This window comes from Aedes albopictus, chromosome 2, assembly GCF_035046485.1.
Source record: "Aedes albopictus strain Foshan chromosome 2, AalbF5, whole genome shotgun sequence".
Taxonomy (NCBI): Eukaryota; Metazoa; Arthropoda; class Insecta; order Diptera; family Culicidae; genus Aedes; species Aedes albopictus.
This window is the reverse complement of record NC_085137.1, coordinates 241,752,953-241,773,456: the sequence shown is the minus strand read 5'-3', so window position 1 is coordinate 241,773,456 and position 20,504 is coordinate 241,752,953. Positions and strand designations below refer to the sequence as shown.

Here is a 20,504-nt window from a genome sequence, read left to right as displayed (position 1 = left end):
ATCATATGCTGATTTATCGACCGTATTCTATTAATAACTTGATGATTTTGTGGCTATATCGGTCTCTTTCTACTCATAGTATAAGGGAGTAGGGATCAAAGTGGATAATGAAATGATAGATATGATAGAATTCGCTAGGTAGCGAACAAGTGTGAAAATTTTTATAGAAGGTGAAATTAGGCAAGTAGGCCATATATTGAACGAATACATCGAATGCGTGAAACTTCTGCCGTGCGACCTGTGCTTTTAAACAGATCGGCTTGGTTGGTAGTTTTCATACCACCTTACCAAGACTGGCAAAAGTTTCAGGCACCCGACTGCCTAATGTATTGTTCTGTTTTCATCACAAATTCTATCGATCGGTAGCTTTTTCGGAATTCGCACTCCGTTCATAGGGGTATGCCTATATCGCGGCGTGTTCTTCCTATTAGCTTTTTCGATCTTATAGGATAGAACACTTTTTCTTTTTGAGCCAAACTTTTCATATCATATGCTGATTTATCGACCGTATTCTATTAATAACTTGATGATTTTGTGGCTATATCGGTCTCTTTCTACTCATAGTATAAGGGAGTAGAGATCAAAGTGGATAATGAAATGATAGATATGATAGAATTCGCTAGGTAGCGAACAAGTGTGAAAATTTTTATAGAAGGTGAAATTAGGCAAGTAGGCCATATATTGAACGAATACATCGAATGCGTGAAACTTCTGCCGTGCGACCTGTGCTTTTAAACAGATCGGCTTGGTTGGTAGTTTTCATACCACCTTACCAAGACTGGCAAAAGTTTCAGGCACCCGACTGCCTAATGTATTGTTCTGTTTTCATCACAAATTCTATCGATCGGTAGCTTTTTCGGAATTCGCACTCCGTTCATAGGGGTATGCCTATATCGCGGCGTGTTCTTCCTATTAGCTTTTTCGATCTTATAGGATAGAACACTTTTTCTTTTTGAGCCAAACTTTTCATATCATATGCTGATTTATCGACCGTATTCTATTAATAACTTGATGATTTTGTGGCTATATCGGTCTCTTTCTACTCATAGTATAAGGGAGTAGAGATCAAAGTGGATAATGAAATGATAGATATGATAGAATTCGCTAGGTAGCGAACAAGTGTGAAAATTTTTATAGAAGGTGAAATTAGGCAAGTAGGCCATATATTGAACGAATACATCGAATGCGTGAAACTTCTGCCGTGCGACCTGTGCTTTTAAACAGATCGGCTTGGTTGGTAGTTTTCATACCACCTTACCAAGACTGGCAAAAGTTTCAGGCACCCGACTGCCTAATGTATTGTTCTGTTTTCATCACAAATTCTATCGATCGGTAGCTTTTTCGGAATTCGCACTCCGTTCATAGGGGTATGCCTATATCGCGGCGTGTTCTTCCTATTAGCTTTTTCGATCTTATAGGATAGAACACTTTTTCTTTTTGAGCCAAACTTTTCATATCATATGCTGATTTATCGACCGTATTCTATTAATAACTTGATGATTTTGTGGCTATATCGGTCTCTTTCTACTCATAGTATAAGGGAGTAGAGATCAAAGTGGATAATGAAATGATAGATATGATAGAATTCGCTAGGTAGCGAACAAGTGTGAAAATTTTTATAGAAGGTGAAATTAGGCAAGTAGGCCATATATTGAACGAATACATCGAATGCGTGAAACTTCTGCCGTGCGACCTGTGCTTTTAAACAGATCGGCTTGGTTGGTAGTTTTCATACCACCTTACCAAGACTGGCAAAAGTTTCAGGCACCCGACTGCCTAATGTATTGTTCTGTTTTCATCACAAATTCTATCGATCGGTAGCTTTTTCGGAATTCGCACTCCGTTCATAGGGGTATGCCTATATCGCGGCGTGTTCTTCCTATTAGCTTTTTCGATCTTATAGGATAGAACACTTTTTCTTTTTGAGCCAAACTTTTCATATCATATGCTGATTTATCGACCGTATTCTATTAATAACTTGATGATTTTGTGGCTATATCGGTCTCTTTCTACTCATAGTATAAGGGAGTAGAGATCAAAGTGGATAATGAAATGATAGATATGATAGAATTCGCTAGGTAGCGAACAAGTGTGAAAATTTTTATAGAAGGTGAAATTAGGCAAGTAGGCCATATATTGAACGAATACATCGAATGCGTGAAACTTCTGCCGTGCGACCTGTGCTTTTAAACAGATCGGCTTGGTTGGTAGTTTTCATACCACCTTACCAAGACTGGCAAAAGTTTCAGGCACCCGACTGCCTAATGTATTGTTCTGTTTTCATCACAAATTCGCATTCGATGTATTCGTTCAATATATGGCCTACTTGCCTAATTTCACCTTCTATAAAAATTTTCACACTTGTTCGCTACCTAGCGAATTCTATCATATCTATCATTTCATTATCCACTTTGATCTCTACTCCCTTATACTATGAGTAGAAAGAGACCGATATAGCCACAAAATCATCAAGTTATTAATAGAATACGGTCGATAAATCAGCATATGATATGAAAAGTTTGGCTCAAAAAGAAAAAGTGTTCTATCCTATAAGATCGAAAAAGCTAATAGGAAGAACACGCCGCGATATAGGCATACCCCTATGAACGGAGTGCGAATTCCGAAAAAGCTACCGATCGATAGAATTTGTGATGAAAACAGAACAATACATTAGGCAGTCGGGTGCCTGAAACTTTTGCCAGTCTTGGTAAGGTGGTATGAAAACTACCAACCAAGCCGATCTGTTTAAAAGCACAGGTCGCACGGCAGAAGTTTCACGCATTCGATGTATTCGTTCAATATATGGCCTACTTGCCTAATTTCACCTTCTATAAAAATTTTCACACTTGTTCGCTACCTAGCGAATTCTATCATATCTATCATTTCATTATCCACTTTGATCTCTACTCCCTTATACTATGAGTAGAAAGAGACCGATATAGCCACAAAATCATCAAGTTATTAATAGAATACGGTCGATAAATCAGCATATGATATGAAAAGTTTGGCTCAAAAAGAAAAAGTGTTCTATCCTATAAGATCGAAAAAGCTAATAGGAAGAACACGCCGCGATATAGGCATACCCCTATGAACGGAGTGCGAATTCCGAAAAAGCTACCGATCGATAGAATTTGTGATGAAAACAGAACAATACATTAGGCAGTCGGGTGCCTGAAACTTTTGCCAGTCTTGGTAAGGTGGTATGAAAACTACCAACCAAGCCGATCTGTTTAAAAGCACAGGTCGCACGGCAGAAGTTTCACGCATTCGATGTATTCGTTCAATATATGGCCTACTTGCCTAATTTCACCTTCTATAAAAATTTTCACACTTGTTCGCTACCTAGCGAATTCTATCATATCTATCATTTCATTATCCACTTTGATCTCTACTCCCTTATACTATGAGTAGAAAGAGACCGATATAGCCACAAAATCATCAAGCTATATAATTAATTATATTTAAATTACATGATACTCGGGATTTTGGGAGGGGTAGCCTAAGGAAGCTAAATGAACTGGTTTCTGGGCAAATGTTCGTGGGGTGGCCAGACTTTGTCACGAGATAACAACCATCGTGTTGTCTTCCGAAGGTTTCCAGTGAATTTAGCTTACCCTGCTACAACAAACCATCAGGTAGATCATTCCATTCCGGTATGACTCTGCAGCCATAGGTAATCCTTGCGCTGATGGTGGGTACACAATCATCATCATCATCATCATCAACAGTCATTTATAATGTATAAGCATACAAATAGTCGATTGTATATGCTACGTTGATACATCTTGAATAAATTGATCAACCCTCTGAAATTTATGAACTGTAGAAACAATGCTTACAGAGCAAATGTTCTGATACGTAATATGTATATTTTTGGTTTATTCGATGTTTTCCGCGTCCTGACAAGCAATCACGCAGAAAAATAACACATATTAGAACCAAATTCAAAGGGACTTCATTTCTAAGTCGCGGGGTTTATTGAATCAAAAAAATATTTTCTTTGATTTAAATATCGGAGAATGCACATAGCCAATAATGAGCAAGATGATTCAGTTTTACCCTGAGATTTTCAAGAGCAGATCTGGCCGTGAACGATAGCTCGTTATCAGTGATGCATATTATATCAGTACCCGTGTTCGATTCTCGCATACTTTTTTTCATTTCGTTACCACTCCTAAACAAAAATATTTTGTTTTTGATTCTAAGTCGATGGATATTTGTTTCTAAAAAATATAGACTTTGAAATCACAAAATTGCTTAGTTTCAAAGCAATAATGTTATAGATTCAAAGTAAAGAAGTATTTGAAACTAAAATCAATACCGCGAGGCTTGATTTTAGAAACAATGAAATGAATGCTTTGAAACTAATGCCAAATATTTTAGATTCAAAGCATAAAAGGTATTAGGCCGTGGTTCAATGATTTATTTTCTTTGATTCAAAGCACTTTATTTTTGAGTTAAATATATTTTTTTCTGCGTGATAAAGGGTCTGCTTGAAAAACAAAGTCAACCAAATGAAGGGGAAAATAATGCTTCACAATAGTCCCAAAGATATCAAACCGATTTGAACAATATTTTGAATTTAAAAAAATCCATATTTAAAAGTGTCAAAAGTAATCCCGCATTTCAAAAGTAGCCCCACACGACGGTAATTCCTGAAGGAACTTTGGAAAAATTTAGGAAGGATCGCCGTGAGGAATTGAGCGAGGAACTTTGGAAGAAATTCCGGAGAGTACCCCTGCAGAGACCCATGTAAACCTCATGTAGAAATCCTGGTAAGAACTTTGGTAGAAATCTCTGGAGCAACTGTCAGAAATTCCGTAAAAACACCGAAATGTGTCACACGCAGAAAAAAATATATTGAACTCAAAAATAAAGTGCTTTGAATCAAAGAAAATAAATCATTGAACCACGGCCTAATACCTTTTATGCTTTGAATCTAAAATATTTGGCATTAGTTTCAAAGCATTCATTTCATTGTTTCTAAAATCAAGCCTCGCGGTATTGATTTTAGTTTCAAATACTTCTTCACTTTGAATCTATAACATTATTGCTTTGAAACTAAGCAATTTTGTGATTTCAAAGTCTATATTTTTTAGAAACAAATATCCATCGACTTAGAATCAAAAACAAAATATTTTTGTTTAGGAGTGGTAACGAAATGAAAAAAAGTATGCGAGAATCGAACACGGGTACTGATATAATATGCATCACTGATAACGAGCTATCGTTCACGGCCAGATCTGCTCTTGAAAATCTCAGGGTAAAACTGAATCATCTTGCTCATTATTGGCTATGTGCATTCTCCGATATTTAAATCAAAGAAAATATTTTTTTGATTCAATAAACCCCGCGACTTAGAAATGAAGTCCCTTTGAATTTGGTTCTAATATGTGTTATTTTTCTGCGTGCAGAAGAAACACTTCGGCACCAACATTTCAAAAGGGCGTAACTGCATTTGGAAGTAATACCTTCTTTCAAAGCTGTAGGTCGTACTGCCTCCCTTACACTCAAACCACCGTGGTTGTCGGAAAGAGGAGAGTTTTTCCCATCTGGTACTTGTTGTGAAAAACATGGAAATCATAACACATGATACACAGCATTAAAAGAAGGTGATGATTCCAAAAGCAGTTACGCCCTTTTGAAATGTTGGTGTCGAATTAACGGGAGCAAATATAAAAAAATATCTTCGGATGGGTACTCGGAGAACTGGAGAGAGCCAAGAATCTCCGGCAAACCTCCAGGAAGTATAAAACCTTTGATTAATTCAAAAAAGAACTCGCGGGAAGAATTCTGTGAGATACCTACTAAATTTGAAAGAAATTCAAATAGGAATCCCGGAAGGAATTCATGGATGAATCATGGGTAGAATTCCGAGAGAAATCTACAATTTAAAAGGAATTTCGGAACGAATTCTGAATAATTTTCCAATCAAATTTCTAAACAAATCCCTGAATGAATTCCTAACAGACATCTTAGTTCAGTTTCAAAACTGTGTAAGGAATTTAACGGTCTGTGGAATGACTGATTAGTCTCCTAAATGTTTTAAGTGATTATTGAGAATGTTTGAATGTCATATTTTTTTTTAAATTAATTTTATAAAGAAATGTTAAAGCAATTACTTGACATTAGCTTAAAAGAAGTCTGGTAAAAATCTAACTGAGACATTCCTTAACGGATTTTTGTTTTAATATCTAAAGAGTTTTGCAGAAAATTTCTTCGAAGAATTCAGCGATTTGGTGGAATTTCTTGCTTAATAATAAATCTTGCGCATTTTTACTTAATTTTAGAGGACATTTCTGTTAAGTTCTTCAAAACTAAATCAAGTTAGGGCTTTTAGATTCTAAACTTTCAAAATTTCCCCTGAAAAACCTTGGTAAACTCAGGCCTTAAAGTTCATAGGTACAAATGTATTGAAAAGTGGACAAATTAAGATGGAAAATTGTGAAAAAAAAACTACGTAGTTCTGGTGGAATTTGAACCCACGTCTCCCCAATTCGGTAGACAGGGTGCGTTAACCAACTTCGCCACAGAACAGGTAACGATACTGCGGAGGCAAACGCCAAACTGAATCCAATTCCCACTTCACATCACGGAATTCCGTACACATAAGTGGACATCTATGGGCCGAAAGAAGTTGCAGTATTGCGAAGAAGAGTGTCTCAGGTTAGCCTTGTGGATAAGGCTTTGGACCGTCAATCCGGTGACTTCCCTGGACATAGAGTATCATTGTGCATGTCTCACAACATACAAATTCATGCAAAGGTGCAGGGGCGACACAAGTTTTCACAACCCAAAAAAGTCAGAATAGGGTCTGGAAACATTTGGGCAGGAGCACCTATTTTGGGCACTTGCTGCTACTATAACTCAGTCAATTTCAAACCAATTTATATGAAATTTGGTACATGGCTAGATACTGTGCGTATCTTACCGTATTCCAAATGGTAGAAAATTGACTGAGTTACAGTAGTTCCCAAATTAGGTGCTCCTGCCGAAATGGTCCCAGACCCTATCTCACATAAAGTCGGCATATCCACTGAAAATCCGATAAACCTTTCGCAAGAATCCTTTTTTTTTCTAAAGGAGCTAAAGGAAGCCCTTATAACCGTGGAATTGCTGAAAAAATCCAAGTTGAAGAGAAACAAGCCAAGTGCCAGCTGGAACGTATAATCATAAAGAAGAAGGAAAAGAAAAAAAAAAGAAGAATAAGTAAGTCAACAAAAGATGCATAGCATTTATTTACCATGAATTTACAATTAATTGCGCAAACTATCATCAATAGTATTGATTTATGATATAAGCTAGGTACACATTGCCATACAGTTATGAATCCGAGCCGAGCAAAGTTCCTTCTTTCTGTAACGACTAATCAAGTGCCGCAAGCAAGCAACCAAACATCCATCTATAAACCGAGCAACCGAATGGAAGGCGCGTGAATTGAATAATTTATCATTTGACCAATTGAACTTTTACTCACATATTAATGTCCATACCGGCAAAGACTTATTGTTTTTTTGCCTTCTTGGCTCACGTTCTCATTGTTCAGGGAATCGGAACGCTACAAGAAAGTCCTCTGGCAAGATGTGCGCGTGGGTGACCTGGTGCATCTGTCCAACAACGAGACCGTCCCGGCGGACATTCTCCTGCTCAAGTCGAGCGACCCGCACGGTGTGTGCTACATCGACACTTGCGATCTGGACGGCGAGACGAACCTCAAAAGGCGACAGGTATGTAACGCTAGGACGCACGTGGTGAATAGTAGAATGGAGGTATAATATGTTTCACGATTATCGCAGGTGATACGAGGCTTCGCCGAGAAGCAGCACATTTTCGCGGCCAGCAAGTTCACCAGCCGTGTCGAGGTGGATGCCCCGTCGACGAAAATCTACCGGTTTCATGGAGCTGTGATACACCCCTCGGGTGAACGGGTACCGGTTTCCACCGAAAGTCTTCTGCTGAGGGAAAGCCGACTGAAGGTACGTACGTATAACGCTCAATCAAAATGGGAGAGAATAAATTAATTGGATTGGTTGATTGCATTCGATTGACACTCTGTGCATTGCGTTGCAGAATACGGACTACGCCGAGGGGATCGTGGTCTACGCTGGACATGAGACGAAGGCGATGCTCAACAATAGTGGTCCGCGGTACAAGCGGTCACAAATCGAACAGCAGATGAACATCGATGTCATATGGTGAGTATTGAATTTGGTTGCATAGGGTCATTTACATTTAACATTGTTGGTGGGGCTGGCTCACCGACACTTCCGGTCCGCTTTAGTGCTTTATGCATCATTGTGGCCAGGTGTTGCTCTAGTTTTTCCAACTGTATTGTAAAGCATGAGCGGTGATCCTTGGCATACTTGTGTAAATTGGGGTAGGTACTGGAAATGTTGATCGATCACCGATTATTGCTGGCAGATGCAGTGGAAAGTTTGTCTTAATACGTATCAATCGTCTCTGACAAACGAGAAAAACTGACTTCACTGATTACCTGTCTCTGAGCCAAATTTGGTATAGAGTCTTCAGTCTCCGATTAATCGCTTCATGTTTGATGGAGGTTTTTAATCCAATGGGTTACATAGCCGCTATCCGAATGAAGAGAGTAATGTTCCGCGTAATATATCACAAATCGAAAGAGGTACGGTACATTACGTGGAGCGGATATACTGAATTGGGTACCAGACCAAGTCCCTGCTGGGTGGCGCTAAATAGGTGAGCCATAGACAATAGAATCGTCAATGTCGTAGGGCATAGTATGTGACTATTGTCGAAACAACACTATTTTTGGTCATTGTCCACTAAGCGCATAACTATGTTAGGGTCAAGATTAGGATGAAATCATTGGTAAAATATAATAACACTTTTTAGTTTGTGTAGTTCGATATTCGCATGGTTAATTATTTTATGAACAATAATTTTATTGACGAATCCGATTTAAAATAATTGAATAGTAATTTTTGTTAAGCCATATTATATTAAAATAATCACTATCATTATCAATGAATGCTATCCGCTCAAGATCTTCGCTACATTGAATTTTGAAGTACTGGAGGCTTCACTTATCAACAAATTAACAACAAACACACTATAACAGTATCTAGAGAATCGTGGAGGGTGAGAAACCTGAACTAGTAGCAGTATTCATATAGATTAACAATTATACTCTACTATTTTCAATCATTGCAACATTATACTAATATGTGCGGGCCGCCCATTTGCGGAGTTGTGCGGCCAATTATTCTCTTTCCATTCCAGAAACGACCGTTTTGAAGCAAGAAGTGTCCCAATGGCCAACACAAACGGGACTTGTCCGAAACACACAAGATAAGTACAACAATTTTATAATCAGGCGCCCAACTCTTTCTACGACTTTGCTAATAGATAATGCAATATGCATACTTCAATATCAATTATTTGTTTGTTTGCGCGTTTATTTATGACACTATTGAAGCATTCTTGTCGCCGCGGAATAGTTTACAATTTATCTTATTTACATTTTTCAATTCACTTTAAAGTATCTAACACTGCTTTTACAATTGTGTATGCAAACTTGTATCTTAATTATGTTCATTATTAATAGTAGTCTGATAAAACAAGTCTAGTGATTTTTTTTTACCAAGGAATAGAAAGAGTTGGTGTCATAATCAATACAATACTTGAAACTGGAAACTCCTTATTTCCCCCTATGGGTTATAGGGAGGGGCGGGACATTCGAGCCTACTCATCAGTGGAAAGGACTTGATATGCTAATCGGTTTAGCATAGGGCAGATACAAGTCTACTGGTAGACGTATCGCCCAGCGAAACAACGCAGATTGGCCACGGCCCGGGGGTGCGTTGATTATAACAGAATAACAGAACAGAATAGGGTCATTTACATTGTTTCTAGGTTAACTCATCAGAAGAGAAATGAAAACTTATTGGCCTATTTATTCATAGCAACGTGACGTAAAACCTGTAACTGCAATAATATTAACACAGGCATAGGGCATTTATTCAATAATGGATCAGTTAAATTGGTTAAGAATTTGTGCATAGAGAAACAGACGTCACACTCTACATCGAGAAAAAAACTGCATACAAAATAAAAGAGGGCGCATTGGAGGAAATGGGTAATTCGAGGAAACGTGCCTTTTGGGGAATCGGCGCTTGAAGCAAACGACATTCCAGGGAAAGTATAGCACAACCAGACTGCACAATATTGGCTCTTGATCAAAGGATTTTATTTCATATTTTATCGCGAAGCCTATCAAAAGTTATAAATTTCGGGAAATTCGTTCGAATGTTTCTGTTTGTTAGTTGTTTGTTTGCCGAAATGGGCAAAATAGAGTTTTTTTTTTAATTTAATTACTGGTGATTAATGATTCATCGAATTTTAACATATGTACTTTTCATAATTCCTTGTAAAGGTGCGTAATCATCCTGATTATCCTGTGCGTGATCGGCGCCATTGGATGCAAAATGTGGCTTTCGTCATTCGTAGCGTCCAGTGGGAATAACAACGAAACCTTTCGCATCCCATATCTCCCCTTCGAAATCAATCCGGACTACGAGGGCTTGCTGGCGTTCTGGACGTTCGTTATAATACTGCAGATCATGATACCACTCTCGCTGTATGTGACGATAGAACTTTGTAAAATCATGCAGGTTTATCACATTCACAACTGTATCGATTTGTACGATGCGCAAACGAACAAGCGAACCGAGTGTCGAGCGATGAATATCACCGAAGAGCTAGGGCAGGTACAGTACGTATTTTCGGATAAGACAGGAACGCTGACGGAGAACCGTATGATCTTCCGGCGGTGCACCATTGTGGGGGTAGATTACAACCATCCCGAAACGGAGGAGGAAAAAGAACTGACCAAAATCGGAGGTCCCGTGCCGTACCTTCAGCCAAATATTAGTTTATTAGAAAATTTAAACCAGACCACCGAGTCTAACCAGCTTAGCGGTAGTGCGGAGCAGATCCAGGAGTTCTTTCTGGTGCTGGCCATTTGCAATACGGTGGTTGTTAGCGCCACCCCTCACAAGGATCACATGAACGCCAGCGGTGTGATCGAACTTAACGATAGTGATACTAGTGTAACGCTGGTTCGACCAGTGGTAACTGATGCAATAGCAAACGGAACTGATCCCGCTAGTGATAGGTACGCGCGGTTAACGGAATCGCGATCGATTACCCCTTCGCCTCCACCGAATGCCCCATCGTCACTGCCGTTGAAGCAAACCCATGTGCCATCGCTGTCGCCCATCAGCAGTTCAGCGGAAACGTCTCCCATGTCGGAAAGCCCTCCCATGAAGCTTAAAGCAATTACGCCCACGGCGCGAGTGAAATCCCTGGTAGCCAAGCTACCGAAAGGTCCCTTCAAGTCTAACAATAAGAACAAGTTCAACATGAATAGCGTTAAGTTCCCCAAGTCCCTCTCCCAGGGATCAACACCAAGCGATCGACGACCGATCTACGAGGCCGAAAGCCCCGATGAATTGGCCCTGGTCAATGCGGCCTACAGCTATGACTGCTGCCTTATCAATCGCAGTCCTAATCACGTTTTAGTGAATGTCCCTGGAGAAGGGGTTGTAGAATATGAAGTTCTTAAAATTCTGCCCTTTGACTCAAACCGCAAATGCATGTCAGTGGTTGTCCGGAAGACCGGAACCCAAGAGGTGGTTCTCTATACAAAGGGTGCTGATAGTTCGATCATGTCTAGTCTTGCACCGTGCGCTCCTGGATCCGAAGAATATCGACTTCGGGAACAGACTGAACATCAGCTGAATCTGTACGCTCGGCAAGGTCTTCGGGTCCTAGTGATGGCTAAGCGGAAGCTAGACGCAACGGACTTTTCCGAATGGTACTCTCAGCACCAGGAATGCGAACTAAGCATGGAGAACCGGGAGAAGAAGATTAGGGAATCTTTTGGATTGTTGGAGCGAAACCTCACGCTGTTGGGATCGACGGGTATTGAAGATCGCCTGCAGGAAGGTGTTCCGGAGGCGATCGCTTCCCTTCTGCAATCCGGCATTGTGATATGGGTACTTACCGGGGACAAAACCGAAACGGCGATCAACGTGGCTTACTCGGCGCGATTGTTCAACCCTCAAATGGACATTCTTCGGCTAACGGCGCGATCACGGGACTCTGCAGAGACGTCCATCACCTTCTACCTGAATGAGATCGAAAAGCAGCTAAACGATGTGGATTATTCGATTCGGAGTGATCGCGACAAGGGTCGAGCGCTGGTCGTCGATGGCAAAACGTTGACCTTCATTCTGGATCTGCGATCGAACCTGACGAAGCCATTCCTGCGGTTGACGAAGTACTGTTCGTCGGTTCTGTGCTGTCGAGCAACGCCGCTGCAGAAAGCCTTTCTCGTGAAGGTGGTGAAGGAAGAACTTCGCATGAGCACGCTGGCGATTGGCGACGGTGCGAATGATGTGTCCATGATTCAGGTTTGTATTGAGTGTAGAGTGATAAATGGACAAAACATAAAGCATACAAATGAATTACAGATGGCCGATGTTGGAGTTGGAATTTGTGGACAGGAAGGTATGCAAGCTGTAATGGCGTCAGATTTCACGATAGCAAAGTTCAGAATTCTGGAAAAGCTGTTGCTGGTTCACGGCCATTGGAACTACGACCGGCTGGCGCGGATGATCATCTATTTCTTCTATAAAAATGCGGTAAGTACAAGTTGATATTCTTTTGTTATGTACTCCTTTTATGTTACGGCGTAGGTTCACCTGTACTCGTTGTCCTGTGATGGTTCCAATTCCAATACACAACAGAACTTTATATTCTAAAACTTCTGCTCCATATAGTAATGCTTAGTCCCATGATTTGCCAATCTTTCTGGTTCCTTAATGATGATCTCTACGATGCTTTCTTTATACATGAATGCTAATTATTTAGCTCACTGAGGTATTCCGCTCTATTATATCCGATGCTGCATCAAGTGCGTATCTGTAGAGAACACAAACTTTGCAGGGTTGTTGTCCGGCATTCTTGAAACATTGCCTGTTCACCGCATCCTTCCGGCTACCTTCACAATGCTGGATTTGCCGTATAATGAAACGAGGTCGCAGTTCATCCTTCGTCGCCACGCATCATTCTCTCGTATTTGGTCGCCAACGAATTGCGGAATTTCAGCATACCCTGTGTAAGGCCCGTGCTCATGTTGTTCCATACGCTGGTGTACCCGTTCAGCTAGTTGAGTTGTTCAGCGACTACTAACATCTTCGATAGCGTTGCTGTTCAGTGCCTGCGCCAGGTCTGCCCCACTCATCTGCGTTTATTCTGCAGGTGGTGTTCCGCTACATACATCTCTCGGCTGATCACTGGGGGTACTAGAGGATCCGCCTTCACTGTTCTTGGTAGCGATCTCATCAGGTTGCCTCTCGCGAACGGATTAACCGTCGCACCACTCACGCCCACTTCTGGGTTAGCTTTCATTCCTGTCTCTTGGGCCCTCCCTAAAATTTCTGTCCCTTTCTGCCAATGAAGTACTCGCCAATGGCCCTTGTGAGGCAAACAGAGAACCACCCGAGGGCTGGCACAACCCCTGATGGACACTGAGCTCAGAGCCGGATCAGCGCTAATCAGGAGAGTTCATCTGAATCTACTTCTACGTAGTTACCTACGCTCCAAGTGACCTGCTGCAGCGCTACTTGGGCATCGTAGCTTCAGTAGATCGGTGAGTATACAGGTGTTTCCAATGAAATTGAGAGTTCGGTAGATCAACGTATCGAGTTTCTGGAAGTTCTTTTTCGTCGTTATGGTTATGGCTCGTATTTCTCTCTTGTTGACTTTCCGTTACATTTGTTATTTCTCCGGTTTGCTCACAGGCGTACATATGAAAACCCCTGAGTTTTTAAAGAATCATATATTGTACAGTTTTGCGTAGAATCCTTTACTTAGTTGCTCGATCTTTCCTCCTGAAAGGGCTGTAATTTCAATGCGGAAATGCTATGGAGATGTAATTTAAATTGTTTCTCCCATCCAGGCGTTCGTGTTCCTTCTCTTCTGGTATCAACTCTACTGTGGTTTCTCCGGTGCTGTCATGATTGACGAAATATACCTGATGATCTACAACCTAATATTCACTGCCCTGCCGCCTCTTGCCATCGGAGTCTACGACAAGAAGATAATCGACGACCTACTGCTCAACTATCCGCGACTGTATCGGCATGTAAGTATCGTTTGTGGGCTCATTCAAACGGTTTTAAACTAACATCCCATTGCCTTCCTTCACTAGGGCCGACTGGGGAAGGGTTACAAACCGTACACCTTCTGGATCGTGATGCTCGATGCGCTCTATCAGAGCCTGGTGATATTCTTCGTAGCGAAGGCCGCCTTCTGGGACTCGGACGTGGACGTGTGGGTCTTCGGGACCACCATTACCTCGTCGTGTCTGTTCACGATGCTGCTACATTGTGCCATAGAAATCAAATCATGGGTAAGCTCCGGCGCCATTTCTCGGAATGTGTCATTTTTCTGGATTGAATTAATAACTAAAGTTTTTCTCATTTGCCCTACAGACAATCCTCCACGTATTATCAATCGTAATTAGTATAGGTTCGTTCTACGTATTTGCCTTCGCGTACAACACCGTGTGCGTGAGCTGCTTCGGGCTGCCTTCCAACTACTGGGTGATCCACATGAGCATGAGTTCGGTACAGTATTATCTGATAACTGCCTTGACGGCAGTACTTGCCTTGTTGCCTCGGTAAGATCCATCCTAAACCTCACTCTTAACAGTTCAACCTTACCCTAGAATTCCACGTCTTCCAGCTTCATCTACCGCGTGGTGGAGAACACCGTCTGGCCGGGCGAGGGCGTGCGCGTCACGCTACAGTACAAAGAGGAGAAACGGAGAGGTGAGAATCTACTGGTGACCTGGTCCCGGTCCACGTCGGCCTCGTCTATATTCAGGTATTTAACGACGACAACAACCACCACGACCACCACCACCATGACCACGACCAAGACGACGTCGTCCTCGTTGTCGTCCGGTGGTGGCAAGAACAATAACCCCGGCTCCAAGGGAAGCACACTGAAGGCGCGCAAAAAGCTGAACGCCGCAGTTGGCATCCTGGAGCGTAACAATCCCCAGGAGCGGTTCGGTTACTAGGCTAGACTGTAGCCGAACTGTAGTTTGCTCCCAGTTTGTTTCCAAATGTGCTAGAGGGACCCAATGATCGGTAATGTTTACGCCAGAGTTCTATCCACCATCCCTTAATTGTGTGCTGTTTTGGCTTGGAATGGTTTATATTTTGGTTTTGGCCTTGTTTTTTTATTCGTTTGATTGAAATGCACATTTTCAGTACTATGTTTTATACACATCTTTTATGGTTTCAATAATATTCAAATTTTCCAAGAAATTGCAAAACCTTATGCACTTTCCAACCTTTAAACGAATTTGAAATGAGCCATTCATATCTACGGTAAGTAGTTGTACACTATAATAACTTGCAATCACAATGATATAGAAGTAGTATTAAACTTGAATACTTATATCTCAAATAAGAGTGGACGGAATTGATTTTTTAATTTTATTGACGTGAATTTTAATCTAAAGCTATCTAATTATTTACTCTGGAATTGATTGATTTTTTTAATATAAATTGCAAAAATCTCTATGTATAAAAAGGGTGTCATGCACTGCACAAGGCTGGAAGTAAATTTATTGAACTCGTTTCACCCCTGTTCCTAGCATTTTTTTTAAATTCCTTATTCATCCTCGAGTGTAACGATAAGGCAAGATCAGCTTTCATAAAATTTTCCTGGGAATCAAATAAAGTCTTTTTGGACCACCGAACTGAAATCTACGTTATGATTGACGAAATAAATAAATAGACGGCTTTTCGAACCGATATAATCAGTTGATTTTAGTCCAATCTCCCCCACATTTTTTTAATATTTCACGTGCATTTCTCTCGGAGTACAACGTGTTCGATGAAGTAGGATTAACTATTAAAGCATGCAAAAGTCTAAATAATTCTAGTGCTGGTTCGACTGTATTGTTTCAACTATCATTAAAAACGGCTACGCAGTCTCGAAATTAGCAAACGATATTTATTATTTGCCCAACGTTTCGACACGGGGTTAGTGTCTTCTTCAGGGGGATACTAATTTGGTCGTTTTTGGTCTTGTGTTTCGTCTAGACGACGAAAATTTCAACTAGACGACACTAACCCCGTGTCGAAACGTTGGGCAAGTAATAAACATCGTTTGCTCATTTTGAGACTGCGTAGCCGTTTTTAATGATAGTCTAAATAATTACTCTTGAATCTTCGAGTCCGGAGTAACGAAAGGAAACAATGTATATTTACGGCACTGCTCGGATAACGGAATGGAGTTTTAACCACTGAAACAACTAAACAACTGAAATCCCCTGAAGCACTCTAAAAGTTTGCTGAAAATCTCCGCTAATCTTCTGAAAACCCATGAGCCCTCTGAAATGCACCTGAAACCCCCTTATACACTAAGATCCCAGAAACCTCCTGGTTTTTTTCTGAACTCTTCTGCAAACTTCCAGAGACCACCTAAAATGCCTCTGAAATCCCTTGGACCCCTTTTTTTCTTCTCTAAGCAATGGAGGGATAATCTGCTTTACAGACACCTGAACAGCGAAGTCCAGGTCGTGTGGGGTTGAGGACCGTTTTCTACAACAAAACTAAAAGACAGGACTACCCTTTCCTCGACCCACTAAACAACATTCCCATGGCCGATAAACTCTTCGTCTCTCCGGAACCACCAAGAAGACATTACTTCTGAAAAAGGCTATTGCACATCGCACCCTCAAGGTTAATTAAGTAGCGTGTAGCAACGAACATCGATGACTGGCTTTAGGGGAGTCCATCAAGGTAGCATACCGGCGCTTAGTCAGTTTCCTTAGTGGTCGTTACCACTCCCTTTGTCCTCGGAAAGCAGACAGAGTCGACACCACGCCTGCTTCCAACTGCACAGCAAGTACATACTTACCTTACCGGTCAGACTAAGGCCGAAGTGACCTCTGCTGTACATAGGAGTCGTCTCCATTCTGCTCGGTCCACGACTATTTATCTCCAGTTCCGCACTCTGCGAAGGGTCCGCAGATCGTCCTCCACTTGTTCGACCTAGCTCGCTGCGCACTATGTCTTCTTGTAGTGGTCGGATGACTCTCAAGAACCATTTTAGTCGTAGCCTCCCGATTTTCGTGGTGTGGACGATGGTTGGTTCTCTCAGCAGCTGATGCACTTGGTTCATTCGCCTTCTCCAAGTCCCGTCTTCCATCTGCACTCCGCCGTAGATCGTACGCAGCACATTCCGGAGTTCGAAAACTCCAAGGGCGCGTTGGCCCTCTACACGTAGAGTCCATGCTTCGTGGCCATAAAGGACTATCGGTCTAATCAGATTTTTGTAGATTGTTAACTCCGTGTTACGGCGAACTTTATTCGATAGTGGAGTTCTGCGGAGTCCAAAGTAAGCTCGATTTCCTGCCAAAATGCGCCTCTGAATATCTCTGCTGGTGTCATTGTCGGTAGTCACCAGTCACTATGAGCCCTAGTACACGAATTCTTCAACCGCCTCGATTTCATCACCGTCGATAGAAATTCGGGGTGGCGGGCGCGGTGATTCTTCCCTGGAGCCCTTTACCATCATGTACTTTGTCTTCGACACATTAATGACTAATCCGATTCGCCTGGCTTCACTCTTTAGTCGGATGTACGTTTCCGTCATCATCTCAAATTTGCGAGCTATAATATCTATATCATCAGCGAAACCAAGCAGCTGAACGGACTTCGTGAAAATCGTTCCACTCGTGTTTATCCCCGCTCTTCTATTACACCTTCTAAAGCAATGTTAAACAGCAAGCACGAGAGACCATCACCTTGCCGTAACCCTCTGCGAGATTCGAAGGGACTCGAGAGTATCCCCGATACTTGAATTACGCACATAGGGTATCGCGCCACTTGGGCGGTGGCTTCTATATTCGTCTGTTTTCCACTAAAACTCAGTCAGTTTTGAATCAATTGACTTGAAATGCTGTACACGGGTAGATACTATACCTACCTCACCACATTCCACAAGTTGTGTCAATTGGTTCAAATTTGACTGAGTTATAGTGGAAAACAGACGAATATAGAAGCCACCGCCCAAGTGGCGCGATTGATTCCCTAACTCGATACATCGTCACCTTGATCAATCGTTTTAGTTTATCAGGGAATCCGTATTCGTGCATAATCTGCCATAGCTGGTCTCGATCATCGATTGTATCATATGCCGATTTAACATCGATGAACAAGTGATGTGTGGGCACGTTGTATTCGCGACATTTCTGCAACACCTGGCGGATGGCGAACATCTGGTCCGTTGGAGCGCGTTCACCCATGAATCCAGCCTGATATTGCCCCATGAACTCTCTTGCAATCGGTGATAGACGGCGGCATAAAATTTGAGAGAGTACTTTGTAGGCAGCGCTCAGTAGTGTGATCGCGCGATAGTTTCTTTCGTCCTGTGCACGTACTCCTAGATCTGTTATCACTCCGCCTTCGGTACTTGCAACGTCGTCATTGAGGTGCTCATCGTAATGCTGCCGCCACCACTCGACCACCTCACGCTCGCTCGTGAGAAGATTCCCGTGATTGCCTCGGCACATGTCGGCTTGTGGCACAAAAGCGGTTGGGCTTATCGTAGAACTTTCGTGCACAGCAAGTATCATGAACTGAAACCGTGTGCACAGTCGCCTTAGACAAATCCCCCCCCCCCCCCCTGAAATCACCTGAAGTCCCCTGAAACAGCCCGAGACCCCCTGAAACGCTCTACCTAAAACACGCTTAAAAACTTGGCCAAAAGCTTTAGAAACGCCCTGAAACTTCTTCAGAAACCCTCTGAAACCTAATAGAATTCTTGTAAACCTCTGAATCCCTGAACATCTTTGAAGCCCTCCTGGAAGTCCATGAGCCACTTGAAATGGTCATGAAACCTCTGGGAAGTAAGTCCCTTGAAACCCCCTCCCGAAACTTAATTTTTTTGTACCTTAGTTTTATATGAATCAATGCATGCACTGAACGAAAACGCCCGCCGTACAAAGAATGATTCTTCATTCAATGCGGTACAGACCCGCAAAATCTGAATTTTAAATGATTTCTCAGCAGAATGATTTGACTGCCTTCGATTGAACCAAAATCATCCTGTAATAAAACTAAAATTGACACAATTAATGAATGATTTTTTGCTTGGTGTTTGTTGTGAATGATTATCATCAAAAAACCATCGGAAGGCATTTTCCTCTATGCTTCATACCGAAAATTATTCAATCGCTGAATGAAAATCCCCACAACTCAAAATATGAATCGTCATTCAATCGTGTGCTCAATCCAGGGCTCACTCGGTGATTCCTAAAACTGAATGACAATCGCGATCGAATGATTTACTGAACAATAATGACGGATTCTTGTTTACTTTTTGTATTCTAATTGTCTGCATGTTCCCCATTCTGAAAGTAATTCAATTTAAGATTGTTTTTCATTTTGCTGTTGGTGCGCCATCCTTTGCCAAATGGCAAAATCAACGTTGAAGTGGTCGCGGAAAAAAATGCGTCGTGCAAAAGTGTTCGACTGTGATGCAGAATAGTGATATATTTATAATGTGTATTATTATAAAATGAGATTTCTGATAATAAAAACCAATAAAATTCAAATAAAAAATAATTCACAAACATCAAAGTTTGTTCTATTGTTATTTTCCAAACATCCAATATTACAACCATTTCAACGAGTTCGAGCGAAATTGACTTCAATTGAAATCAGATTCCTTCTAACTTGTTGTGATGGTTGTAATATTAGTTGTTTAATTAAGAATTTGAATCAATTTAAATTATAGACTGCAGTGAACAATGTCTATATACTTTCGTAAAGATTTTCATTCTCATTTCAACCGGTAAACTGAATGGGTTTTGAATGAAAATCATCCATGTCCAGATTTGTTTTGATTCTGAATAGTATGATTATAGTAATCGCTTTGGATGATTTTCATACCGTCTGTTTTGATTCTGTCAGATCAGCTCTTGAATGACAAAAATCCAAAAATCATCTGATTTTAGGCATGGGGCTCGGATGAGGCAATTTTCATTCAATTTGTGGCGGGGATTTTCGTTCAGTGTGTGGTCTCTAGTTTTACTTTTATATGGAGCGATGATATTGTTCGCGCAGTTAAAAATCGGAATTTTTGAAACGCGAAAGTCGATTTTTCTACAAAACCGTGCGTCGGACGTGTGTCGGGCGCAGTGCGCTGGAGGGCTAGGTCCGCTGTTCAGCGCACTACGTCCGACGTTAGGTTTCACTATGGATTTTGAGATAATTCGATTGTCGGATGTAGAGAAACTTCGGGTTTCAACCGCGACGACAACATGTAGGTGGCTATGGAAACCAGTTCTTTTCCGCAAACACGGCACTGTTCAAGCTTTAAATGAGTGAAATCAGACACACGTCCTTTAGACCACGGTTTAGCAATAGTGAGCC

At 41.4% G+C, this 20,504-nt stretch overlaps 1 protein-coding gene across 5 annotated transcripts in view; it reads left to right on the top strand.

Moving 5' to 3' along the window:
- The window catches only part of LOC109622866 (phospholipid-transporting ATPase VD), a 252,076-nt gene that overhangs the window by 224,176 nt on the left and 7,396 nt on the right, over positions 1–20,504 (top strand). For 3 of the 5 annotated variants that reach the window (XM_062851414.1, XM_062851413.1, XM_062851415.1), the window contains 9 exons: positions 7,547–7,727; positions 7,797–7,976; positions 8,071–8,195; positions 10,412–12,452; positions 12,513–12,683; positions 14,003–14,188; positions 14,255–14,455; positions 14,538–14,725; positions 14,791–15,200. In XM_062851414.1, the coding sequence (XP_062707398.1) occupies positions 7,547–7,727; positions 7,797–7,976; positions 8,071–8,195; positions 10,412–12,452; positions 12,513–12,683; positions 14,003–14,188; positions 14,255–14,455; positions 14,538–14,725; positions 14,791–15,130 (3,613 nt within the window). In that variant the 3' untranslated portion in view covers positions 15,131–15,200. The remainder of the gene's footprint in view (positions 1–7,546; positions 7,728–7,796; positions 7,977–8,070; positions 8,196–10,411; positions 12,453–12,512; positions 12,684–14,002; positions 14,189–14,254; positions 14,456–14,537; positions 14,726–14,790; positions 15,201–20,504) is intronic. The other 2 variants (XM_062851416.1, XM_062851417.1) reach the window with 2 other exon arrangements.